The sequence below is a fragment of the Panthera tigris genome, chromosome D2 (genome assembly GCF_018350195.1).
Source record: "Panthera tigris isolate Pti1 chromosome D2, P.tigris_Pti1_mat1.1, whole genome shotgun sequence".
NCBI classification, from domain to species: domain Eukaryota; kingdom Metazoa; phylum Chordata; class Mammalia; order Carnivora; family Felidae; genus Panthera; species Panthera tigris.
Window position 1 is genome coordinate 45,893,693 of NC_056670.1, and position 27,545 is coordinate 45,921,237.

The following is a 27,545-nucleotide window of genomic DNA, read 5'->3' on the forward strand; positions in this document are numbered from 1 at the left end:
GCAGAGAGAGAGGGAGACACAGAATCAGAAGCAGGCTCCAGGCTCTGAGCCGTCAGCACAGAGCCTGACACTGGGCTCGAACTCACGAGTCTTGAGATCATGACCTGTGTCAAAGTCAGATGCTTAAGTCAGACTCAGACTGAGCCACCCAGGCACCCCAACATCATTTGTTTTTAACTGATTAAAACCAACCCTCCAGCCCACCCCTGCCCAATAACGCTAGACGTATCGCATAATTTTTAATGGTCTAGTAGCCATATTTTAAAAAAAATATGAAGAAATAGTTTCCTTTTCATAATGTAGTTTATTTAACCTAATATATCCAAAACATTGCCATTTCAATATGGGTCAATGTAAATAGGTATTAATGGCATTTATTTTGGCCTTCTTTTCCTTGTGCTGTATCTTGGAAATCCAGTGTGTATTTTTACACGCATGGACCATCTCAGTTGAGTGGGCACATTTCCATTGCTTGGTGAGCCACTGCATCTTGGACAATGCAGTTCCAGCCTTGCTCACACTCTGGGCAGCTGGCTTTCCTGGACTTCTGATAGACATTTACCCACAGGAGCTAGAAAATAGAAACCGAATGGTATTTCCCAGTGCTAATGCCACCACATATTTCTAGGCACAGGCAGGAGAAATGACCTGCAGGGTTAACCCTCCTTTTGTCCCCAGGGGTGACCGTTAAGAATCTTCAGGCCTTCCAAGTCCTACAGAATGTTTTCCAAAAAGCCAGCAACCCTGTCCTCTGCACCAAGGTCCTGTCAGCCATCAGGACCATGTGGGTCTGGAACGCCCGCAACTTCTTCCTGCTGGAGTGGACCCTGCAGCCCATCTCGCAGTTCGTGGAGATTGTGCCCCTGAAGCCGGCCCCGGTGCAAAAGCAATTCTTCCAGCTGCTGGAGGCCCTGGTGTTCGAGCTGCATTATGTGCCCCATGAAATCCTGCGGAAGGTGCAGTGCTTGATCAAGGAGAGCCCCGAGTCACCCTGCGCCCTCGTGGCCCTGCAGAGTGTCCTCAGGATAGCCGGCAGGGACTTGCTTTTCACCGACATCTTCCGGGACTCGGGTCTCCTGGGTCTGCTGCTGGCCCAGCTGCGGAAGCGGGCCAAGATCCTGAGGAAGTCAGGTGACTCCCAAGAGCGTCGGGAGGGTTGGAGGGAACAGGCTGGGCGGGCGGGTGCCACTCCACCCCTCATCAACATAACAGAAAAAAGTGAGCATCCCCAGGTCACCTGGCAACATGAGGGTTGGAGAAGGTCCTTTGGGGCATGTGGCTTCAAAGGGCAGGCGGCCTCTCTGTTTGCTATAACTGGACTGATCTTTCCCATGAAGAGGCCAGAGGGATAGGCGGAACTTTAAACACTCATGGGGCTGAGTCAGGTCTGATGAATTCTCAGCTGGCAGAGATATCTCCTGCACCGTCTGCTATGTAGATGTATGTAGATAGGGAGACACCAGGAAGCCAAGGGAATTCGGGGAGGCCTGGGGCCCCAGCAGGCAGAGGGTGAGGGACCTGTGTACGTGTGGGCTCATCTGGTACAGGGCTTCCTTTCAGTGCTGTCAGGCCCCATGGTCTCCTGCTTAGAGCAGTGAACAGTGCTGTCCAGCTTCCCTCTCCAAGTCTCGTCCGGCTTTTGCGTGCCCTGCTGGGCTGTGCACCTGTGGCTCTTTGGCAACATCCCTTCACCCCTACCTTGGGCTCTCAACCTCAGCAGCCTCTGCTACCCCTATGGGTCTTCCGGGTGCCTTCTATCCAGGCGGGAGTGCTGGCCCAGGCTCTCTCACTGCCTAGCCACCCCCCATGCACACGCCCTGCTGGGGCCGGTCTGTGTGGTTTCTCCATAACCCCCACCTCCATCAACCTGCAGATAGGAGCCAGGGCATGAAAACTCCTTTCCCAGTTCTTCCTGGCTTTCCCTCACTCTGTTTGCACCTGCACCTCTGGGATTTCAGTTTGGAGGAGGGATTAGGACACTGAATCCAGCCACTTACTTCTCCCCACCTTATGGCCTTTTCTCCTACTGCACTGGCTGCGAGGGGCTGAGGGCCTTCTAGCCATCGGCTGCTTTTGGAACTGGGCTTCAGACTCAAGCTAAAGTCATCAGTCTGTCTGCTCCCCGGGCCTGTGTGATGGGAAGAAGCTGAGTGAGAGAGTGTGGGTGCTGGGACCAGACAGCCCTGGAGGGGGTGTTACTTATGAGCTGAGTGATCCTGAACAAGTTACTTCACCTCTCTGAGCCTGTTTCTTCCTCTGTTAAATGGGTGCAAAAATATCTACGTCCTAGGGATTAGTAAGAATTAAGTGAAGAAATACTGAAAAGGTCTCACTGCTGTGTCTGGAGAAGAAATGCTCAAGTGCTCAAAAATGTTCATTAGTCTTAACCCTGTAGCTTCTCTGTTACTGCATCAAGGACTGAGATGGACAGTCACCTTGGGGAGGCCAGGAAGGACTCACATCTCCCTGGGAGTATTTGCAAATAGGGTCAAGATTGAAGATGAGGAGCTTCTGTCTTTACACATCTGGGCCTCTGGGCCAGGCCTTGGAGAATATCTTGCTATGCGCTTTTTTCCCACTGCCCTTTGCACGGTCTTTTTGTTTAATGTTTCCGTGTTACCTTCCTGTGTATTGCTTCTCAGCTGCCTGATACTGAATTTGCTTTTCAATCCAATCCCCAGACCTATCACCATTCCCAGAAGAACTTTTTTGTGAGCTGATGTATCTGGTCTTACTTTATGCTTTCTGTTATTAAATGTTTCTTACTCTTCTTAGATACCTTGCATCCTGGTTAGTAAACTGCCTTCATTCATTCATTTCCAAAGATGGATGGAGCTTCCCGCTCGTGTTGGGCACTTTTCTGGCACCGGGGATTCATTAGCAAACACACAGGCCTGGTTTGCCGTCGTGAATCTAACGGAAACACTTATCCACTCCAGAATCTCTCAACCATGTCTACCCTCAGGTGTGAGCTGGCAGGTCCTTCCTCCCAGGCATGAATGGCAAAGTATAAAACTGTCCAAAAAGAAAGTCAAAGAGGCGGGGCTTCAGACATTATGTAGGGTGGTGGTTCTCAAGGGTGGTCCTCAGAGCAGTTCTATCAGCATCACCTGGGAACTTAAGAAAAATGAAGTTATAGGACCCCACCTAAGACCTCCTATGCTAGAAACTCTAGGGAAGAATTCCAGCTTCTGGATTTCAACAAGCCCTCCAGGGGATTTTAATGTGCTCAAGTTGGAGATCCATGGTATAAGGAAGGGGTTATAGGGTTAGATCTTATGAATCAGGATGCACACTCATTTATAATAGAAGCATTATGTTCTCATTTCCTTACGAGTACGGAAAACTCACGAAACCAGAGATTTGAGATCATACCATGTATACTGAAGATTTTACTTATTGGTTCTTAAATATGCCAGGAAACAAAGAGCCCACGCTTGGTGTTCAGGATCCAGAGAGAGAACTGACCTGTGTGATGCTGAGAACTGTAGTCACACTTCTGAGAGGCTCAGTTCGGAATGCAGGTAAGGATGGAACCAACCTTGTCTTGTCACTGCCTGGTAAACATTAGCTGTCTCCAGTGATTTATGTCAGTGCTCAAAGGTTATACCCAAGGAATAACCAGCACTAAGGTTGTGGCTAATGTCCATTTGCTGGTTGATGTCCGGTGATCGTCAGTAAATCTGTAGACATCTTGGTTGACGGCTTTTACTTTTAAGGCTGCTAATTAAGGTGGGGATAGAGATATCCTAAAGAGATAGCCTAAATTTATGAGACCGCAGAATGCTCCTCCTCTTTCAAGTAAAACCTATTCCTATCCTGCTGCACCAACTAACGTGCTTTAAAAAAAAAATCCAAATTGTAAAGCTATGAGTAAAGAAAACGAATCATTTTTAAGAGACTTAATTTGATAAGCTTCCAGCCCATGATGGACTCAGTAGCTCCATCCATCTAAAACATTTTTGGCTTCCTAAGATCATGCGGCTTCCAAGTTTTTGTTTTTGTTTTTGTTTTGTTTAGTTTTTATTTTTATTTATTTATTTATTTTTAAAAATATTTTTAACGTTTATTTATTTTTCAGACAGAGAGAGACAGAGCATGAACGGGGGAGGGTGAGAAAGAGGGAGACACAAAATCTGAAACAGGCTCCAGGCTCTGAGCTGTCAGCACAGAGCCCGACGCGGGGCTCGAACTCACGGACCGCGAGATCATGACCTGAGCCGAAGTCGGCCACTCAACCGACTGAGCCACCCAGGCGCCCCTGTTTTGTTTAGTTTTAATGGGTGCAGTAACTATACACACATAAATATTATGTTACGAAGTAGGTGTATTAACAAAGTGACATCAGTGAGTTTGGTGATTTGGGGTGTCTTTATCTGAGGCCCTCATAGATCAACTGTACCAAATGTGAATGATTAATTCATATGCAGAGGGTCTTTAATGTTAGACTATAAAAGGTTCCCTGGAGGTGCTCATTAAAATGCATATTCCTAGGGCTACTTGAATGGCTCAGTCAGTTGAACATGTGACTCTTGATTTCAGCTCAGGTTACGATCCCAAGGTTGTGGGATTGAGCCCCGCATGGGGCTCTGTGCTGAGCGTGGAGCCTGCTTAAGATTCTCTCTCTCCCCCTCTTCCCTTGTCTCAAACTTGCGTGTTCTCTGTCTCTCTCTTTCTGTCTCTGTCTCTCAAATTAAAAAAAGAAAAAACATATTCCTAGGCTGATTCCCAGAGTGTTAAATTAGTAGCTGGTCAAGGTAGAGCACAGGAATCTGTTTTTAAACAGCCTTCCAAGGTGATTTCCATGTAGGGGTACCTGACCCATACTTGGAGAAATCCTGTGTCACAGAGTTGACCTGCTCAAATCTACATCATGCCACTTGAACGGTCCAGTTACTTCCTAGTTCTTATTCCACATGTGATTCAGTTATGGTTTGCAGTAAGAATTTTGGCAGAGAAGAGAGAGAATTGCCATTGGCCCTGGACTTAGGGTATTAAGTGGCAGTAACAGACAGAAGTGTTGTCTAGTTAAAGTTTGTATTAGGTTTTTTAAAAAGACTAGTGCAGTGAAAGTTTTTTTGAAAAAAAATTTCAAAAACAAAAATTTCATAGAATAAAAAGGCAAGGTTTCTTTTTTTGATTTATCTGTTTAGTTTTGGTTTTTTTTTTTCTTATTCTCAGCTCCACTATTTCTCTTTTCTTCTAGTTTTAACAGTGGGTATGGGTTTTGAAAAAAAAAAAAAAGAGTTTCTAATGGAACAACGTGGAGACATGTATAAAGGGAGCAAAACAAACTCGGATGTTGCAGGAGAAAGCTTTGCTTGTCGTTAAAACTAAGGTACCAAGGCTCCCTTGCTCTAGCCCCATACTGTCTGTCTGGTCCACAGTTGTACTGAAAGACCACGGCATGGTGCCCTTCATCAAGATCTTCCTGGACGTTGAGTGGTACCGAGAGGCCTCACTCAGCATCTTGGAGCAGCTCTCCGTCATCAACGCTGAGGAGTACATGAGCATCATTGTGGGCGCTTTGTGCTCATCGACTCAAGGGGAGCTGGAGCTGAAACTGGATCTTCTGCAGGTGATGTCAAGTCTTCCTTTGTGCTGGGCTTTCCCACAGACATGCAGCTGGTGATCGACATGTGCACATGCGTTCGCTCATTCAGTCGGTCACAGTATCGTACGGGTAGGGTAGTACTAGCTGCTATAACAAAGAAATCCCACATCCTCAGTAGCCTCACACATGGGGAGTTTCTTTCCTATGAATAGTCCAATCTCTGATGGGAGGGGATAACCATTCAGGGACAGCTATCACCTGGGCATCAAATCCAGCCAGCAGACAAAGAATTGCACAAGTGTTCTGCTGGCCTGGAACCAGCACACGTTAACTTCTGTCCGACTTCCTTTGGGTACAACTCATTTGGATGCAAGGGGTGCCGGGAAATGTAGTCTTCCCAGCAATGCTGTAAACTGTGGAAGTGTAGTCTGAATCAGACTACAGGGAGCAAGCAGGTGCCTTGTTTACTTGACCAGCATTTAGTGTCTACCCTCTACCAACCCGGGACACACAGTTGAATGAGATATAGCCTTTGCCATCTGGGAGCTCATAGACTAGGGCTCATGATAAGTGAGCGGTCATGGCAGTGCAGTGTGGTAATGACCTGGAAAGTACTGAGTGCAGGCTGCCATGGGGGCAGAGGAGTAGGAGAGCTCAATCCTGCCTTGCATGTTGAGGAAGGCTTGCAAAAGAGGATGTTTGAGCTGGGAAGAGGAAAGAAGAGGCAGGGAGAGGCATGGGCCCAGAGGACACAAAGGGGAGGAGTGAAACTAGGGTGTCACTTGTGGGTAACAAAGATGAGCATAGGTTTTGGTTTTTGTAGTACTGTTAATAATAATCAAATTATCTTAAAACAATTAGAATGATAACGAATGTCATCACCACCAGATGTAAATGGAAATATCCCCCAGGAGGCTGACTTGGGGACCTCTCACATATGTATGCAACACAACCCCATGCCAAACACACATCTCAGTAACATACATACCTTGATCACTGGTGAATTAAAAAAAAATATGGAGTTGGTCTGACTTCCAGAATTAAACCATCAGGCTTACTCAGCCATGAGTCTTTCTGCACAAAACCGTTTTAACACTTAGAGAACAGTGCTCAGTTTCTTCTACCAACTTATCTCTCTGCAGAGCCAGTCATGTCATGTGACCGTCAGACACATGTGTTCCCACCATCAGTCACGTGGCCAGAGCCTGCAGGGTTCGGCATGGCCAAAGCATCATGAGAAGCCCATCCAAAAGTGACATTATGGCCATAATTATCATGCATTTCACAGATGACAAGAACCAAAACAATGATTTAGTTATAAAGCCAAAGAAATCCGTTTTATATGAAATAAAACCGGGCTTCTATGAAACAAAAAGTTAACTGTCTTTTGAAAGATCCTAGAGTCTCATGATTATGTGAGGTAAAGGAAGTGAGGGGAACATGTGAAGGAGCTTAAGGGAAAGACATAGCAAGAATTAATGGCAATTTACAGCTAGGAAGGACTTTAGCTTCATGCGGTCCAATCTTTTTTTTTTTTTTTTTTTAATGTTTATTTATTTTTGAGAGAGAGAGAGAGAGAGACAGAATGCAAGTGGGGGAGAGGCAGAGAGAGAGGGAGACACAAAATTCGAAGCAGACTCCAGGCTCTGAGCTGTCAGCACAGAGCCCGACGCCGGGCTCAAACCCACCAACTGCAAGATCATGACCTGAGCTGAAGTTGGATGCTTAACCGACTGAGCCACCCAGGCACCCCCATGTGGTCCAGTCTTAACATTCCAGCAGGAACATGTCCAGGAAGCGTCTAATATAAATTGTGAGTTGAGTTTGAATCTTAGACAAGTGACTTAAAATCTAAGGATCCTTCCTCTTTTCTTTGTGCTGCTTATTACATTTTTTTCCTCACATGTCTGTCTTCTTATTACATTTTTTTCCTCACATGTCTGTCTTCGTCCGGATTCACATGAGCCTTATTCTGATAAGCAACACAGAAACCATGACCCCAGGAGTCAGGACTTTGGTTTCCTAGGGGATGAAAATTGGAATCCCCATCTGTTTCTGAGATTTTCACACTGAGAGTCAGACAGACCCACAGAGAGGAAAGTTTTGGATTTACTTTTTGCTTGGACAGAACAAGGGTTTCTGTGTCCGTTATAGAGAAGTGTACAGTGCTTTGCTCGTGGAAAGTTCATCTTATTTACTCTGCAGCCCAGAGGCACCTTAGTGGAGCGTCAGCCCTTGGGTAATAGGACTGAATTTCTAGAATTAGCGATGTGAAGCCTTTATGGTGTTTTACAGGTTCAATATCACTTCAGAATCACACTATCAAGGGATTAACACTGTATAAGCTTATTTAACAAAGTCATACCCTGTGTTCAATGTGCTGTCTTCTCCCGGATGCCATGTCACTGCTGGGAAGTTGGGGGGTGATGCGTGGAGCTAGTAATGCTCTCACGGGACCTGGGCTATTGACACTTTGTTGCTCCAATGCATAGCGGGGGGACATGGGGTTGTTCCCGACTTGCCCACCACCGAGTCACGTGAGCGGCTAGCCAGTGTTTGATGTTTTCTGGAGTCCAATCTAGAATCCGCATCTTGGGAATCTGTTGGAACTTTAGAAACAAAGATGTAAAATTAGCTCTCTCCGGCCAGATCTCCCTCTTTCTAAGTTGAGCGTGGACTTTGCCCAAAGCACTGTGCCCGCAAAGCGAGTCAGCATGGGATGAGGGGGAGGTGATGAGTGAGGTGACCTCAAAGGCAGTACCCTCTGCCCCCACCAAAGCTTTGCCATCTTTGACATGCATTCACATCAAGGTGTGACCCTCGCTTCCCTTCCCTGAGGCCGTCAGCCAGCTGCTTTGGAGAAGAAAATTCAGCCAGAAACACCCAACTTAGGGCAGCGGTTTCCAAAATCCAGTGGCACTTCCATACCAATACGCAATCACTTGTGACTTCACCACCTAATTCTGGCAAATGATAATTGAGTTAAAGAATAATGTAGGCAAATGAATTTCCTCTCCACTGCCAGTGGGACCATGATTGGGTTATGCACAAATTCAGATTGATTTGCTAATATACATTTAGCTGTTCAACTCTGTGCTTAATCACATTACCTCACCAGTCTTCCAGCGTGACACATGGAAAATTATGAGGAATAACAAATAATGGAATGTGAAATAAATCCTGTTAGTCCTAACCTAGTTAGCGCTTTGCAGCAGACATCCATTTTATAGATTCAAGCCGGAGGAATACGAACTCAGAGACGATGACATGGTAACTGAGTTAAGGAGGAGAAAATGTGCTTAACGCTGACCTTTCTTGAAATGTGTCAACCCCAGCCTGATTACTTTGACTTCAGCTGATTAAATTTACTCCCTTCCGCAGACTCACAAGCCTAGGTGATGCATTATCATGCAAAGTTGAATGACAGTAATGGAGACCCTCGTTCTAGGCCCCCAGTTCCTGACAAATCGTTTCCCGAAGTAACGCAGTATTTATTTTCCTTTATGATAGAAATGTTTCTCTTTAGTTGCTATGAAATTAAGCCTTTGTAATTGGATTTTGGACTCTTTACTTTATGACTCTGCAAATATGAAATTAACCCCATCCCAAGAAATAATAGAGCAGTCTAAGTTCTAATGAGATTACCCCCATTTTAGATAATGATTCTGAATTTAATAAATCAAACAAAGCAACAATTAAGGACAGCCATTTCTTTCTCCTCCCCCCTCCCAACAGGAGGAGAAAGGAGCCACGTAGGAATTACAGGGGACAGACCCTCTGCGAGATACAGATCATGAGAAGGACCGTCATTGGGTTGCTCTGTTTTAACGGTATCCGCTCTCGATACTCTGAACGATGGAGTCCTTTTGAGCAATGTCTGTTGTCAAATTGGATGATTGGAACGCAGTTTCTTTAATAAGAGGGGAGTTCAGTGGTCATCCAGTGCTCAGGCAATTGCCTGTAATTTGATTCGTTTGTTTTTTGATCATTCTCCATTTTTCATATTTGTTTTGTCATGTGCCCCTGTGATAAACAGCAGAGCTTCATCCAATCCATTTACCTTAAACAACCTCTTGGTGGTTTCAGGAGCCACTGAAAGCACTCACATGAATTTAGATCGCTTACCATCCTAGAGCTTAAGATTTCCCACAGTCTTGGTGGTTTATTTATTTTTCACGGCATGAGTCACATGACCAGGCATAAGGTCAGACGCAGACAAAGCAATGCACGCCGTACAAGACCCCAGTGTTCATCCTTTCGTGTGGGTTATCAGTCGGTGGGAAGAGGCCGGTAGCAACACACACACTTCAAGGTTAGAGTATGTTTCCAACTCGGCGGAAGAAATACTATTGTGTTGGGAGTGAGTTGCTCACACAAGGCCGGCACAGATGTAGTAGGTCTATGTGTGGCCTGTCTTGGCCTCAGAGTCCAATGGGTGGGCTGTGGGGGCAGGCAGCTGTGCTGATGCTGTCTATACAGAGAAAGGCCTTGCCCTTCTAGAAGTCTTACTGTTGCTACACCGTAAGCTTCACACTCACTGAATACCACCCTTCTAGAGAACCTGCTTTAACAGTCTACATGCTTCTTTGAAGGACCTGCCTACAAAGTCAACTTTTCCTGGGGTTTCAGCCAAATTCAGAAGTAGTTTGGCCATATCTTCACCCAAGAGAAGAGAGAAAGCCATCGTCACCGCCTCATCCTTAATATTTCATTTTTGCCTCCATCTTTCTGGCAGTTTGGAAAGCCTATTTCCCTGACGTCTCTCCCATGATTCTGATTTGACCCCCTGTTAGTGGGTGGCCCTGGTGCTGAATTTCTTTCAAAAAACAAAATGACAATTCAGGGGAATGACAGCTTATTCCCCTGAGCTGTGGTGGGTAATCATTGAGCTAAGCGCTATAAGTTGTAGATTTTCTTTTCCTATAACCAGGAAAAGATCAATTGACCCATATTGGTAGGGATGCATTTTTCTATTTTCTATAATTTTTTGTCCATTTTGATTGTAAGCATGGACTCTGGCCTTTCATGGATTCTCCTACTTACTACAAACTTTATTTTTATTTATATATTTTTTTACTATCTTGCAATGTCATAGATGGGACAGTGGAGGACTTTAAGCATCTCCTTTGTCTTCCTCTTTGAAAGAGTCCTTGGCCATGTGCATTCAGGTAGTTCTGGCTCATTTTGCGTTCTCCTGCTCCCAAAATGGGGTTGACTGCCCACTGAGCATCTCAGGCTGCTCTCCATATATATAATATAGTAATATAGTATATGGTAATATAGTAATATAGTAATATATACTACATAATATAGTATATATGAAACAATATAACATGTATCTTCTTCAAGAAGAATGGGCTTTTTGAGAAGCTGGCCGAGGACCTCTGTTTGCTGGGATGTTTTGGGGCGCAGTATATATAGTATATATAGTAATATATACTATATAATATAGTAATATAGTAATATAACAATATTAGAGAAGAAAATTTGGGTGTTAGGGATACATGTTATATTGTTTCACATCAATGGTGTTGGATTAAGATTACCAGCATTTTAAAGATAGAGCTGGAAAATTAACTTTCTTCCCCCAAAGTGCACGAAATTCATATTTAATGGTTACTTAAAACTTTACCAAGTTTTTGTTTGACTTTCTCTCCATGAGAGTTTGAAGATTTAGTCCCTTCCCTCCTTTTATTTTCCTGACCTACCAGTTTTCTCTTTGTTCATTAACTTTCACATATCATGCTCTATGTTGTCACCCTAAACCAGGCATTTAAGACACAGAATCAGCCCCCAACACACACACACTAAATTGGGACTTGCCTTTCACTTTTTTCTTTGAACCTTGTCTCAAGCATCTTGGAATTGGCTTGAAATTGTGCCTGCCCAGAAAATCCCCTTTCTTGTGCCGCTAGGGCATTAGAGGATAAAACGATTTATACCTTCCTCCAAAATCTGCTGATGATACCACAAGTATTGGCCAGTCTCTTGGAAGCACGTGCAAGATGGTCTTAGATGAAGTCCTAAGCAACTTCCGTGACTAATAAATATGAAAACACCAAAAGCTAGAGGCTTTTAATATTTATCTAAAATCATCCATACATTCTTCACTTTCAGGTGTGAAGCTTTAGCACAGAATGAGAATTACTTGAATACAGTCTTTTCTCCCTCCCTCCCTTCCTTTCATCCTCCTTTCCTTCCTTCCCTTCGAAACATTTGTTAACTACCTAGTATGCACCACCACTGCACTCAATGAAGGGCACACTGTAAGGGTTCAATAAATGTTTGATGGTAGAAGGAAGTAAAAATGTGTCCAGTAAAATCTCAGTGATCTGGAGAAGTTCGATTCTACAATGTATGTTACGCATAGCCTGAACTCCACACATGGTCTATTCTATTTACTATACTTATGTTTCCTTCCATGAAATGCTTCTCTTCTCTACCTTGATTCCTTCATATTTGCACACCAGATTTTAAGTAGACTCATTTTATTCTCTTTCTTCACTTAATAGAGGTACTTACGTTTGCACAGAGAGGGAGATAAATAATAAACTACTTTATAGAGATTGCATTGTGGGTCTCCTTTGCAACATAAGAGATGGTTCATTCCACTCATTCAGCAAATATTTATTAAGTGCGGGCTACATTCCACAGCAGTGAGTTGCCTGATTTCACGGAGCTTCAATCTAGTGGAGGGCTGAGACAGTTTTCAAGTCACTTCAGTAAAGTGTGAAGAGAACTGGGTTCAACAAATGAGAGGGGGCTATGTGAGCTCTCGGCCTGGGGTAAGAATAAGGCAGGGGTCAAAGAGAGTTTTCTGGAGGGAGATGCATTGACGTTAAGATCCAGGACAGTAAACCAACCTTATACATCAGCATAGGCTTTAGCAGCCGCCATTTGAAAGCAGGCACTGAGGGGCAACTAAAATGAGGAGGAACAATATAGACCTCCCCCTGTTTCAGAATCACCGTCAGGTAGCTTGCATTTCCTACCACTCGAACAGGCGAGAGCAGGTGCAGTGCTTTGGCAGGGACGTATCAGGGCTCTGCGTTAACAAGTTGTCTCCTGTCTCATTTTTATCCTGTTGGTGTTTCAGTCCCTACTCAGGATCCTGGACACCCCCAAAGGCCGTGCTGCTTTCAGAGTGTCCAGTGGGTTCAATGGACTCCTGTCCCTGCTCTCTGACCTGGAGGGGTCTCTCCAGGAGCCCCCGCTGCAGGCGTGGGGGATGGTGTCCCCCAGCCAGACCCTGGACCTGGTCCTGCACACCCTCTGTGCCTTGTCTGCGGCATTGCACCTGGACCCTGTCAACAGCGACTTCTTCAAGAAGAATGGGCTTTTTGAGAAGCTGGCCGAGGACCTCTGTTTGCTGGGATGTTTCGGGGCGCAGGAGGAAGAGGGAGCCCCTCTGCACTCGGAGGCAGACACAAAGGCCAGGCCTTTTGCTGACTTGCTGAGTGCGGCCTTTGCCTCTGCCAGCCCATTCCCACCCAAGATACAGAGCTGCCTCCAGATCCTCAGCTTTCTGGACAGCATGGCCGGTGGCACCCTCCACCTGCGCAGAGACCTGAAGGAGCCCCCGAGGGCTGGGCAAGACCCAGCTCCGCATGCCCAGAAGGAAGACGCCGGCAGTGACCCCCAAGGCAACTTTAAGCTGTGGCCAGACCTGGAGGAGAGGTAGAGCTTTGCTGCCCACTTCCGTAATCGGGTCATCAGTGTATCTGTCTCCCATTTCCCTTCCAAATATCCTGTGCGTGGGTGGTGGGTAGGAAGCCTTGACTGCAAACTAGGTGTGCAAAAACGTCACGTGACTTTTTTTTTTTTTTTTTTTTAACTCAAGTTAACTTTGGCTCCAGTCTCCTCTGCCTTTGGGAGCAGGCAGAAAACCAATCTGAGTCAATCAACAGATGGTTGGAGGATGCTTTTGAGTTGCACAAGAACCAGGGGGCTTACCAGATCTTGGAAACGGAGGGCAGAACTCTGCTGATAATCTCACTTTCTGCTTCGGCATCCTTGCTGCTGCTCCTGGGAGGCTTGGTGCCTGTGCCTGGCCTCCATGGTGTGCTGGGCAGCCTTTGGGGGGCCTTATCTTACCCGCTGCCCTCACCCTTGCCCCTGCACTGCCAAGGTGTGGGAGGAGGTCCTTTGACTTACAGGATGACCACGGTGTCCTTCCCCATCCCTGGTTCTTCCTGGTCTTTCACATTGCTTCCACTTCCTGTAACAAAGACTCTTACTTCACAGGCCCATCTCCTCCATGACTCCAGACTTTCATTCCTGTAAGACAGACTTCCACTAAAGCAAGGAAGAGCAAAGAACACCCCTCCTTCCTTAGGGGGGGCAGGGAAAACAAATGAAAGAGCACAACAGCAGTAGTTGGTTATCTTTTGTGTTCTCCCCAGGGAGCAAGGACAAACCGTAAATTAATATTGCAAGAAACTCTCCTGCCTACCACCTCTCCAAGCCATCTTACATTGACTGCCACGGGACACCCTTCTGAAAGACACTGCACATTTTAATCCAAATATGTTGGATTGGTCAGATTTCAGTGTGGAGGGCTGGTGGTGAGGGGGAATGATGCCAGATCTCTACGGAGATAATCATATGATTGTTCTCGTTTCATCAGCTAACATGCTAAATTAATTGGTTTCCTAATCTTGCATTCATGCAGATTTGCTAATTTTTTTTGCAAGATTTTTGCTAATTTTTTATAAGGACTTTTGCTCCTGAAAAAGCTTTTCCTTCCATGCTCTTTTCTTGACTGTTTTTATAAAGTTTGCGGTAACCTCATAACGCGAGTTGGTCAGTGTTGACTCTTCTATTCTCTGGAAGTAATAGTAACATAGGTTACTATTTCTATTCCTTAGCTTTGTGATAGTCTGCCAGTAAAACCCTCATAAGCCTGATGTTTTCTTGTTAAGATTGATTTTTGTGAGGATAAATTCAGATTTCTTCTTGAATCATTCTTAGCCATTTTTCAAGTTCATTTTCCCATTCCATCTGAGTTTCAATTTGCTGACATAGGGCTGTTCCTAATATCCTTTTTTAACTTTTGGTTCCTGACAGGATTGTTTGTGTCTTTTCTTCCCCCCCCCCCCCCCCCCCACCCCCGCAACATTCTTGACAGGGGGTTTATTTATTTGTGTGTCCCATGAAGCAACTTTCAGCTTTTCCCATCTCTCATGCATTAATTTTCTATTTCTGTCTTCATTTGTTCATTCTTATTATGTCTTCTTTGCTTTGGTTTATTCTGGTATTCCTCTTAATTTAATTGATTAGGAGACCGATTTTCAGTCCTCTTTTTAAATGCAAAATGCAAATGTCTCTGTCCTTTACTTTAGCTGTAAGGTGCAAGTTTCCTTACGTTGCACTTTCAATGTTATTTAGTCCTAAATGTTTCCATTTCCTTTGTGACTTAGAGTTTCCTTCTTGAATCTTGTTTGACTTGTGGATTTCCAAAGTTACAGAGTGTTTTTGGTCATTTTCTTTCCTTGCTAGTTTCTAATTTTATCATCATGAGAGATGGTGGACTGTTTGATGGTAATTCTTTGAAAGTAGTTGAGCTTGACTTTGCGGCCTCCAGTGTGATAAATCTTCCTAACTGTTCCATGTGTGCTTGAAAAGAATGAATATTTTCCAGTTGTTAGAGTCAATGTTCTATTTATGTCCTTATGTCCTTTAGATCAAACTGGTCAAGGGTCTTCTTCAGATTTTCAGATCATTTAATCTGTTTGACATATCAGTTGCTAAGATATGTGAAATATTTTTCATTATATTCATAGATTTGTTAATTTCTGTTAATTTTTACCTTACATATATCTGAGGCTATTTGAATCTCACATATTTACAATTTTTATATCATCTCGTGGAATCAAATTTTTTACCTCATATGGTGGCCTTCTTTATCTCCAATAGTACATTTTGTCATAAGAACAACTTTTTCTAATACTAATAAGGCTATATCAACTTTCTTTTGGTTAGTGTGTGCCCGGAATTTTTTTTTAAAAAATTCCTTCGTTTTAAGGTTTCTGTGTCCTGATGTTTTAGGTGTGCTTTTTGTAGAGAGCTATTTTTGTTTTTGCTTTATTTTGTCATTTAACCCAGATACTTTTTGGTTACTGAAGCATGTGCTCTGTTTATATTTTTATAATTATTAACATGTTTGAAATTATTTCTGCTTTGTTATTTTGTATTTTCTATTTGTCCCACTTTTTCTTTTGATCTTTTTCTTGTTTTCTTTTGAATTATTAGAATTTTCATTTTTTTTATTTAATTTTTCCCATCTACTGGGGATCTTACACTCTCTATTAGCCTTTTAGTGGTTACCCTAAAATAATTTAATAGCATCCTCATAATGTTTAACTATTTAGTGTTTACTATGCTGTTATCTTTATCCTATTTCCAGTAAATATGTGTTACATATGTAATATGTAAACACTTAATATAACTCTTAAATGTATACTTACATTTCTTATGTATGTATTACTGTTGCCCAATATTAATTTTATGCAGTCCATCAATCTAACATAAATCTAACTTTAGTTAATCCATCAAATAAGGCATTTATTCATGTATTTTTTTTTACTGAGGTATAATTGACTATATGACATTATATTACTTTTAGTATAAAACATAGTGATTCGATACTTGTATATATTGCAAAATGATCACCACATAAGTCTAGTTAATAACACCCATCACCACACTAGTTACAATTTTTTTCTTGTGATAAAAGCTTTTAAGATTTATTCTCTGTGCCATTTTCAAATATGCAATATAGTGTTATTAACTATAGTCACCATGCTGTACCTTATATTCCTATGACGTATTTCTTTTAAAACTGTAAATTTGTACCTTTGACTCCCTTCATTTATTTTGTCCACCCCAGTTCCCTGGTTCTGGCAACCACCAATCTATTCTCTGTATCTATGAGCTCTTTTTTATTTTTTTAAATTTTTAATTAATTAATTAATTTTTAATGTTTCTTTATTTTTGAGACAGAGAGAGAGAAAGAGAGAGAGAGAGAGAGAGACAGAGTGTGAGCAGGGGAAGGGCAGAGAGAGAGAAGAAGACACAAAATCCAAAGTAGGCTCCGGGCTCTGAGCCATCAGCACAGAGCACGATGTGGGGCTCAAACTCATGAGCCGTGAGATCATGACCTGAACCGAAGTCAGACGCTTAACCAACTGAGACACTCAGGACCCCGAGGCCCTTCTCTTCTTGTTTTGTCTTGGGGAGAATTCCCTTTCTGAGGCTCTCTGATCTTTCTATTCTGGGGGAGGGTATCCCCAAGGAGGCCTCTACCCTGGCCACCTGGATGGCCTGCAGGTCAACTTGGAATGTCAGTGTTGAACCCTATTCTTCCAGCTCTTAGAGGGCAGGGAAATAGTTGTCAGCACCAGACGGTGGTATTGATGACAAGTAGTAGTCATTTTTTGATGTCTCTGGGAGCTAAGCACTAAACACTTATTTTCATTTAATTCCCTCTCAGTCCTAGAACTTTACCAATAAAGAAACCAAGGCTAAGAAAGGATACATAACATGGCCAAAGTCACACATTTTGTAAGGAAATGATAGAGCCAGATTCTGATCCCAGGTCCACTTGCAAGACCTGTGTATGTGTATATGTGTGTGTGTTCTTCCTGCTTCTTCTGGAAACTCCCATAATCATAGTGATGATTTTCCACATGTTCTGACACAATAGCCTACAGTTTAAAGTTTGGTCTCTACCCTATAGATGGCATCGGCCCAAATTCTTTCTAGATGAATCCTTGTGTCAGATGTCATCTTGGGTTCATGATGAGTAATTTTTAAATGTGTAAGGGTCAGATTTCATAAATAGAGCAATTTTTTTCCTCATTGAAAGAAATACATCACCCTTGACATTCGTTGATGGTTTGAGAAGGAGTGAAACCCTAGTCTGTCATGAGAGAATCTGTGAGGTGAAGCCAGGTCAGTGGGCTGGGAATGGGGACAGGGTGTTCATCCCAGCCCACCACGAACACTCAGCAGGTGACTTGGCTCAGTCCTGCCTGTGCAACGTGGGCCCTGCTCTCCAGGGAGGAGGGGCAGAGGCTGCAGGCTTTTGACTCAGGCAGAGTTCTCTGCGTCTTAGTGGCCATGTTCCTTGGGCCTGTTGTTTTATGTCTCTGAGCTTTGACTTCCTGATTTGAAGGCAGAGATAATGAGAGTATCTGCTCCGAGGGCTGTTGTGAGGTGAGGATTGGAGAGGATAGTGATCACAGCTGCTGTCCATTGAGCACTTGTGCACCAGATGCTGTGCCCAGTTCTCCACAAGCATTAGTTGGTTTAATCCATGTAACAACTATGATTTGAGGAATGTTGTTCATAAAACAGAAGTTATATATTAGGGAATTGCCCAAATACATATGTGATGTCTAAAACAGAGTGTATGATCTCTAGGAAACATACATCCGCCCCCCCCCCCACACCACATCACACATACACCACACATCCACACCGCTTACACACGCATTCCACACAGGACACCCACACACCACATCCCTCACACTCATACACACACACACACACACACACACACACACACACCCCACACAGGACACCCACACACTGCATCCCACACCATATGCTGACCTTCTCTGGTATTTACTAGATCCTGTTACCTGAGATGGATGACCTCCTTCTTGGCCAGCTGATCCACAGTGAGGGTCTGGAGATGAAGACGGAGAGAAGAGTGGGTCAGGCCATGGTGGGCCTTGCCTGCTCACCGCATTAGGCCATTTTCATCTTATCTTGCAGGGGTGATGGGAAGCCATGGAAGCCTTTGGGCAGAGCTGTGGAGGGACGGGCTTTGTGGTCTAGAAGGGCCACTCTTTACAACTGGGACCAGAGACGTGCCTCTTCAAAAGCAGGAGCACTTCAAAAGCAGCCAGCTCTGTTGGCTGTCAGAGGGTTTGCTTCCTGCCTTAGCATTTGACCTCTTGTAGCTCCTGCGGGGCCTCACAGGCTGACTTTTGTTCATTATGTTGACAAAAGGAACCATCTCAATGACTTGTAATTTGAACTTAAGTTGTGGCAGGAATGCACGCCGATAAGGGGACGTGTTTCGGCAGGAAAGTGTGCACTAGGCAAAGATAAGGCTGCAGTGGACGTTCCGCAGACCAGAGCCCTCAACAGTCCTTTGTCCTCCTCTGCTGCTGTTCATCTGGGATAGGATCTCGTAATTAGTAAATATCGCGAGGTTCAAAACCCAGCAAGATTTTACTTTCTGGATGCATATGTGATAAGCTGTCAATTCAAAAGACCCAGCGAGGGTGTCTGGCAAACTGTAAAATTAAATTACGTGAACGCTTTGCCTTTTTCACAGTAGCTCAAACACTGCTATATGCCCAAACCTCTAGAGTAGTCCAGGGTTTGCTGGAATCAGAAGTTCTGTAGGCCAGGCTGCATTAAGGCCTGACTTTTTGCGGCTCTCTCTGAGGCTGGAGGCCCTGGGATGGAGGTGTTTTGGAGGGTGTCCCTCTGCTGCCGGTCCCCCGTCAGACCTCCTTGACATCAGCATCCCACCTTCCAAACATCAATGCCTGCGGGCAGTCTTGGATCTGGGTCTTAGGTGGTCACGGAGAGTGGTCTGGCTCTTTCCCTGGTGACTCCCCTGAGCGGTTGCCTCCCGAGGGCCTCTGGCTCTGTCACATCTGCCATTCAGGCTGGGTTTGCTTTTCCATGCTCCTCTGAATGGCTGTGGATTGAGAGTGTGTGTGCATGGTGTGTGTGTGTGTGTGCGTGCAGACATGTGTGTTGGTTGTACATCTCAGGTGTGAGAACCCAGCTGGGCAGGAGGCACCCACCCAAAAAAGCCTGACCTTCCTCCTATGGAGCTGTGGCTTCGCAGGGAGCTTTGTCTTAAACGGCGGGGGGTCCGCTGCGACCCCCGTCTGAGGTTTCGATTTCCACCGTTTCGTTTCTGGCAGCCAGCCATGGTCTGGAAGCAGGTGACCCTCCTCCTGACCATTCCTCAGAAGGCCGATAGTAGCCTAAGGCAGAGTCACATGCCTGCATCCTTCACGTTCCTTCTTCTCACCTCTGGGTATTTTACTGTCTCACGTCCCCACAAGCAGGGGGAGCACTATACAAGAAGCTATTTTGAGAGAGAGCCCGCATTCACATAACTTTCGTCATGGCATATTGTTAATAATTTTTCTATTTGCTTTTAGGTGCTATTAACCTCTTGCTGGGCCTAATTTATAAATTAAACTTGATCATATGTCGGTATGCATAGGAAAAAAGCAGCATATTCGGGGTTTGGTCCTCTTTGTGGTTTTTGACCCTCCCCCACCCCCCCCGCCAAGGGAGGACTCCTGTTTCTTGTGGTGGCTTTTGGGATTGGGAGGGCTCAGACCGTTAAGGCTGCCATGCAGCCTGGTGCAGAGTCGGTCTTCCCCCTGCCACAGGATGGCTACCCAAGTGTGTCACTAACACTGTCCCGGGGGCCGGAGTCTTGTGGCTCCTTTGGAAGGCTGCTCCTGTCTACCCCTCTCTGGCTCCCTTCGTGGTAGACCATCTAGTCCAGAGAACTCGAGTCCAGAATTTCAGTAAGCGCTCAGGGAGTGCCAGCATGGGGCCAGGCACTGATGAGGACTTGGGGGAAGGGGGCAAATGATGCCTGCCCCAGCCCTACAACTGCATGTGGGAGAATCAGAAGTGTGAGGGGATCATTACACCTGTGTGGTCGGTGTTATACAGGGACAGCCCCAGAAATTAAGGGGGAAACGGAGCAGTGCACCTAACACAGTCTGGGAGAGGGGGGCTCCGTGGGGCCTTCCTGGATGAAAGGATCTCTGAGCTAAGCTGTGATGAGAGAGACAGGTGCCTGGACCAGGAGGGGTTGGAGAGGGCATTCCAAGGCCTGATGGAGAGACCCAAAATCAGCCATGCTGAGTGAGGAAAGCTCCAGGCCTTGGCAGGGACTGCAGAGACTTGGAGCCACACACTCAAGTGGAGTCCTGCGACCTTAGCTTGGAAGGGGGTCCGGGCATGACTGGCACGAGGGCAGGCATGAGGGGGGTATTATTCTGTGGGAGCAGGCAGGCATGTTGCAGAGGCTACTCTGGTGTGTGTGTGTGTGTGTGTGTGTGTGTGTGTGTGTGTGGTCGGGGGCAGGGGGCAGAGAGTTGGGTAGAAATGAGAAAACGGAGGGGCAGGAACACAGGAGATGTGGGTCTCTCCCCTCATGGATGGCGATGGCTGGAGCCCAGACAGCAGGCTGCTGGCAGGAGAACCTTCTGAGACCTCTGTAGGACATAATGTCAAGGCCTTGGTAACCAATCATGAGCGTGCAGGAGGAGGGGCTGGCCCAGGTCCTGACAGGGAAGCCCTGGTGAAGATCTGGTTTGGGAGAAGGTGGTGGCTGTCTGGAGTGGCCTGTGCGGACTGCCACAACGAGATCGTATTACTTTTAATTTTCTAATTAATCGCTCAGGAATCCACCAGCTGTAGTAAGAAGAGACAGAGTAACTTAACCTCACCCCGAGAATCTGGATATAGTCCAGACGAGGGGTAGTCTGACTTCCACAACTAAGCAGGAAAAATACCCGGATCTGAGCACCATCTCCTATGGTGTGGACTGCGGTCTCGGGGTTGGGGGGTGGGGGGGAACGGGGATAGCCAAGCTTGGGCACTGTGTGATGTGGAGCGTCCTCACTGGTTCAGATCCCCCCAAAGGCCTCTAGGGTTTTTCAACTGAAATGACATCATTCTTTGTAAAATTTGACCAAACATCCCTCTTTCCCTGTCCTCGCCTCTGGGCTTTGAGAGATACGGATAATCATGTATTCTTGGATTATAACTTTCAGTTACATGCACAGGTCTTTTGTAAGATACAAGCCATCCCGGAACACCACGGGGTACCAGTGTCTGCCCTCCCTGGGATTCAAAACCCCACTTCCCATTCCTGCTCTTGGGATCCATACCTCAGAGCAATGCTTCTCATAGTGTGGCCCCTATAGCCTACCTTCCCTCATCAGAATCAGTTGTGAACATGCTAAGATACAGTCTCATCAACCAGATTTCCTGGATCACAGTCACTGGGTTGGGAGCGTAGGAATTTTTAAAAAATCTCTTCTTATTATTTTTAAGCACATTATACTTCAAGAACATCTTCCCCAGGTGCTAGGCATCTTTTCCTTAAAAACATTTGTTAAACATCTAACTTTTTTTATTAAGGTAAATTCACATAACATGAAATTCATAATTTTATTTTATATATTTTTTAAGTTTATTTATTTATTTTGAGAGAGGGAGGGGGAGAGAATGCACAAGCAGGGGAGGCACAGAGGGAAGGAGAGACAGAATCCCAAGCACACTGCTCGCCATCAGTGTGAAGCCTGATGGGGGTTTTGAACTCATGAACTGTGAGATCATGACCTGAGCCAAGATCGAGAGTCAGGTGCTTAACTGACTGAACCACCCAGGTGCCCCAAAACAACAATTTTAAAGCAGACAACTCAGTGGCATTTAGAATCTTCATGATGTGCAAACACTACCTCTATCTAGTTCCAAAATATTTTCATTCCTCTAAAAGGAAAACCCTGTATACGCTCCCATTCCTTCAGCCAACCACTGTGCCACAGCCAGGTTTTCTGTCTCTTTGGATTTACTAATTTGGATATTTAATATAAATAGAATCATACAACAGGTAGCCTTTTCTGTCTGGCTTCCTTCACTTAACATGTTTTCAAGGTTCATCCCCGTTGTAACATATATCTGTACTTTATTACTTTATTATGGGTGAATATCATCCCACTGTATGTATACACCACAATTTGTTTTTCCATTCATCTGCTGATGGACATTTGGCTTGTTTTCACCTTTTAGCTATTATAAATAGTGCTGCTGTGAACATACACAGACATATATTTATTTGAGTCTTTGTCGTTGTTTTGTGTAAATACATAGGAGTGGAATTGCTGGATCAAAGGATAATTCTAGGTTTAATTTTTTGAGGAACCACCAAACAGTCTTCCATGGTAGCTGAACAAAATTTATAAATTCTAACCAGAAATCTATGAAGTTTCCAATTTCTCCAGGTGTTTACCGGTACTTATCTTCCATTAAAAAAATTGACAGCCATCCTCGTGAGTGGGGAGTAAGTGGCTCACTGCGGTTTTGATTTGCACTTCTCTGTTGGCTAAATGATGAACATCTTCCTGTGCTTGCTGGCCATTTGTAAATTTTCTTTGGAGAAATATCTGTTCAAGTCCTTTGCTCATTTTGAAATTGGATTGTTTCTCTTTTTGTTGTTTAGTTGTATAAGTTCTTTGTATATTATGGATAATAGACCCTTAACAGTTTTATGACTTGCAAATATTCTCTCCCATTCTGTAGATTGCTCTCTTCATAATGTTCTCTGATGCACAAAAGCTTTTAATTTTGATGACATCTATGTGATCTCTTTTTTCTTTTGTTGCTTATGATTCTGGTGTTACATGTAAGAATCCATTGCCAAAACCAAAGATATGAAGATTTACCTCTGTGTTTTCCCCTAAAAGTTTTATAATTTTGGCTCTTGTGTTTAGGTCATTGATCCGTTATATGATGTGAGGCCAGAGTTCATCTTCATTCTTTTGCATGTGGCTATCCGTTTCTCTCAGGACCATGTGTTGAAGATTCTATTCTTGTCTCCATTGAATGGTCCTAGCATCCTTGTTGAAGACTCAATCTTATTCCACTGGACTATGTGTCAAGCCTGTACCACACTGTTTTGATTACTGTAGCATTATGGTAAGTTTTGAACTCAGGACGTGTGAGCAGTGTAACTTTGTTCTTTTTAAATATCGTTGTGGCTATTTAGAGTTCCTTGCAATTCCATATGAATTTGAGGACCAGCTTTTACCACTGAGTATGTTAGCTTCAGGCTTTTCATAAATGCCCTTTATCATGTTGAGGAAGTCTTTATTGATTCTTGGTTTTCTGAGTGTTTTTTATCATGAAAGGGTGTTGGATATTGTCAAATGCTTTTCTACATCAACTGAGGCAATCATTTGTTTTTCTTCCCCTTTGTCTGCTAATGTGGTGCGTTACATTGACTGACTTTCTCATATTGAATCACTCACAGCCTGCATTCCTGGGATAATCTCCATTTGATCATAGTGTACAATCCTTTAAATATGCTGTTGGAGTTGGTTTGCTAGTATGTTGTTGGCGGTTTTTCCATGTATATTCGTTAGGGATCTTGTCTGTAGTTTTTTGTTTGTTTGTTTCTTTGCGTAGCTTTGGTATCAAGGTAATAATATAGGCTTCCTTGCTGTTCCCTGAACATACCAGACATACTCCCATCTTAAGGGTTTTTGCTGGCTGTTCCCTTTGCTTGAAACGCTTTTGCTCAGGATATCTGCATCCCATCTTTCAAGTCTGCCCAGTTGTCACCTTCTCAAGGAGGCCAGCTCTGCCACCCAAATTAAAATTGCAAATTGTTTCCTTCCTCCACCCCAGCACTCTTCATGTTTTCTCTCAATGGCACTTATCTTCCTTCATAATGTATAATTTACTTATTCATGCTAATATATTAACATATTATACTCCATTGTAATAATGTAGTATGTATTGTATAATAATAATAACTTTTATTATTTATAATTTACATATTTATTATGTTTATCTTTATTATCTACACTACTCCCCTCACACCCGGGTGTGGGCTTTAGTTTATTTATAGATGTATCCAGAGTGCTTGAATAGCGCCTGGTAAATAGTTAGGTCAATAAATATTTGTTCCATTGAACTGAATAAATTAACACCAAGGCAAGATGTACTCCTGGCAACTTAGCCATTCTTTTTAGGCTGATGGTGCCAAGGACGATGTGGCCGCAGGTTATGAGAGTAGCGCTCTGGCCAAAATGTTTGAAAATCAGGTGTTTGTGGGGCGCCTGGGTGGCCCAGTCAGTTAAGCATATGACTTCAGCTCAGGTCATGATCTCACGGTTCGTGGGTTCGAGCCCCATGTCGGGCTCTGTGCTAACAGCTCAGAGCCTGGAGCCTGCTTCAGGGTCTGTGTCTCCCTCTCTCTCTGCACCTCCCCACTCGAGTGCTATCTGTCTCTCTCTCTCTCTCTCTCAAACATAAATAAATATTTAAAAAAATTAAAAAAAAGAAAATCAGGTGTTTGTAATTTGGGATTAGATTTGTGGGTTTTCGTGCATTTGTTTTTATTTTTCTTATTAAGTTTTGAATTTACATATAGTAAAAGTCCCTTTTTTTTTTCTGTGAACTTCTATGGGTTTTAATTCACTTAATTTAGAGCCATGTGACCACCACCACAATTGGGATACAGAACAGTCCCATCACCTCAAATAGTTCCTGAATGTTGCTCCTTGATAGTGAGCCCCTAACCCCTGGTAACCACTGATGTATCCCTATAGTTTTGTCTTTTCCATTAAACCATATAAATGTGGGTATACAATGTGTACTCTTTGGAGGCTAGTCTTTTGCATTCAGCATAAGGCCTCTGATGTCCATCCAATTTGTTGTGTGAATTGTTCATGCATTTTGATTGCTGAGTAGTACTCCATTGTATGGCTGCAAGGATTTTCTCCCAGTCTGTAGCTTGTCTTTTTTAAAGTGACTTTTACAGATTGAAAATCTTTTATTTTTATGCAGCACAATTTATTCATGTTTTTATTTTATTGGGATTTTGGTATTATATCTAAGAAATCTTTGCCAAACTCAAGGCCACAAAGATTTTCTACTATGTTTTCTTTTAAAAGTTTTATAGGTTTATGATCCATTTTGAGTTTCTTTTACTGCACGGTGTGAAGTTTAATTTGAGATTTACTATTTTTGTTTGCATTTGGATATCTAATTCCTCCTGTGCCATTTGTTGAAAATATTATCCATTTCCATTGAATTATCTTTGTACCTTTGTGAAAAATGAATTGGCCGTATTTATGTAAGTCTTTTTCTGGACTCTATTCTGTTCCATTGATCTGTGTGTCTAGCCCTTCACTAATACTGTCTTGATCACTGTAGCTGTGTAATAAGTCATAACACCAGCTAATGTGAGTTCTCCAAATGTATTCTTCCTTTTCAAAATTGCTTCAATTATTTTAGTTCCTTTGCTTCTGGCTATACTAGTATATGTAAATATAATGATCAGCCTGCCTATATCTACAAAACTGTTGGGATCTTGATTGGAATTACATTAAATCTAAGATGAATTTGGAGAGAATTGAGACAAATATATTAGATCTTCAATCCACAGACATACTATGTTTTTCCTTTTATATAAGTCTATGATCCCTTCCTTCCTTCCTTCCTTCCTTCCTTCCTTCCTTCCTTCCTTCTTTCCTTCCTTCCTTCCTTCCTTCCTTCCTTCCTTCCTTCCTTCCTTCCTTCCTTCGTTCCTTCCTTCCTTCCTTCTTAATAAATTCTGTGGTAACTAGCATACAGAACCAGCACACTTTATTAATTTTTATTTTATGAATAGAATTTATTGTCAAATAGGCTCACATACAACACCCAGTGCTCATCCCAACAAGTGCCCTCTTCAATGCCCATCACCTCTTTTCCCCTCTCCCCCCCTCCCCATCCACGCCCAGTATGTTCTCTGTACTTAAGAGTCTCTTGTGGTTTGCCCCCATCCCTCTCTGTTAGTAACTATTTTTTCCCCGTCTCTTCCACCACGGTCTTCTGTTAAACTTCTCAAGATTCATATATGAGTGAAAACATATGTTATCTGTCTTTCTCTGACTGACTTATTTCACTCAGCATAATACCTTCCAGTTCCATTCACGTTGTGGCAAATGGCATGATTTCATTTTTTCTCATTGCCAAGTAGTATTCCATTGTGTATATAAATCACATCTTCTTTATCCACTCATCAGTTGATGGACATTTAGGCTCTTTCCATCATTTGGCTATTGTTGAGACTGCTGCTATAAACATTGGGGTACACGTGCCCCTGTGAATCAGTACTCCTGTATCCCTTGGGTAAATTCCTAGTAATGTTATTGCTGGGTTGTAGGGTAGTTCTATTTTTAACTTTTTGAGGAACCTCCACACTGTTTTCCAGAGTGGCTGCACCAGTTTGCATTCCCACCAACAGTGCTAGAGGGTTCCTGTTTCTCCACATCCTCGCTAGCATCTGTAGTCTCCTGATTTGTTCATTCTAGCCACACTGACCGATGCGAGGTGGTATCTCAGTGTGGCTTTGATTTGTATTTCCCTGATGAGGAGTGACGTTGAGTATCTTTTCATGAGCCTATTGGCCATCTGGATGTCTTCTTTGGAAAAGTGTCTATTCGTGTCTTCTGCCCATTTCTTCACTGGATTATTTGTTTTTCAGGTGTGGAGTTTGGTAAGTTCCTTATAGATTTTGGATACTAGCCCTTTATCCGATACGTCATTTGCAAATATCTTTTCCCAATGTGCCGGTTGCCTTTTAGTTTTGTTGAATGTTTCCTTTGCAGTGCAGGAATTTTTATCTTGATGAGGTCCCAATAGTTCATTTTTGCTTTTAATTACCTTGCCTTTGGAGATGTGTCGAGTAAGAAATTGCTGCGGCTGAGGTCAAAGAGGTTTTTTCCTGCTTTCTCCTCTAGGGTTTTGGTGGTTTCCTGTCTCACATTCAGGTCCTTCATCCATTTAGAGTTTATTTTTGTGAATGGTGTAAGTAGTCTAGTTTCATTCTTTTGCATGTTGCTGTCCAGTTCTCCTAGCACCATTTGCTAAAGAGACTGTCTTTTTTCCATTGGATACTCTGTCCTGCTTTGTCAAAGATTAGTTGGCCATACATCTGTGGGTCCAATTCTGGACTCTCTATTCTATTTCATGGTCTATGTGTCTGTTTTTGTGCCAATACCATACTGTCTTGATGATTACAGCTTTGTAGTAGAGACTAAAGTCTGGGATTATGATGCCTCCCTCTTTGGTTTTCTTCTTCAATATCACTTTGGCTGTTCGGGGGCTTTTGTGGTTCCATACAAATTTTAGGATTGCTTGTTCTAGCTTCAAGAAG

At 43.7% G+C, this 27,545-nt stretch overlaps 1 protein-coding gene across 10 annotated transcripts in view; it reads left to right on the forward strand.

The window, feature by feature from the left end:
* WDFY4 (WDFY family member 4) overlaps window positions 1–27,545 on the forward strand; it is a 306,252-nt gene that overhangs the window by 53,482 nt on the left and 225,225 nt on the right. For all 10 annotated transcript variants that reach the window (XM_042959970.1, XM_042959977.1, XM_042959974.1 and 7 more), the window contains 4 exons: window positions 679–1,131; window positions 3,420–3,524; window positions 5,388–5,578; window positions 12,651–13,231. In XM_042959970.1, the coding sequence (XP_042815904.1) occupies window positions 679–1,131; window positions 3,420–3,524; window positions 5,388–5,578; window positions 12,651–13,231 (1,330 nt within the window). The remainder of the gene's footprint in view (window positions 1–678; window positions 1,132–3,419; window positions 3,525–5,387; window positions 5,579–12,650; window positions 13,232–27,545) is intronic.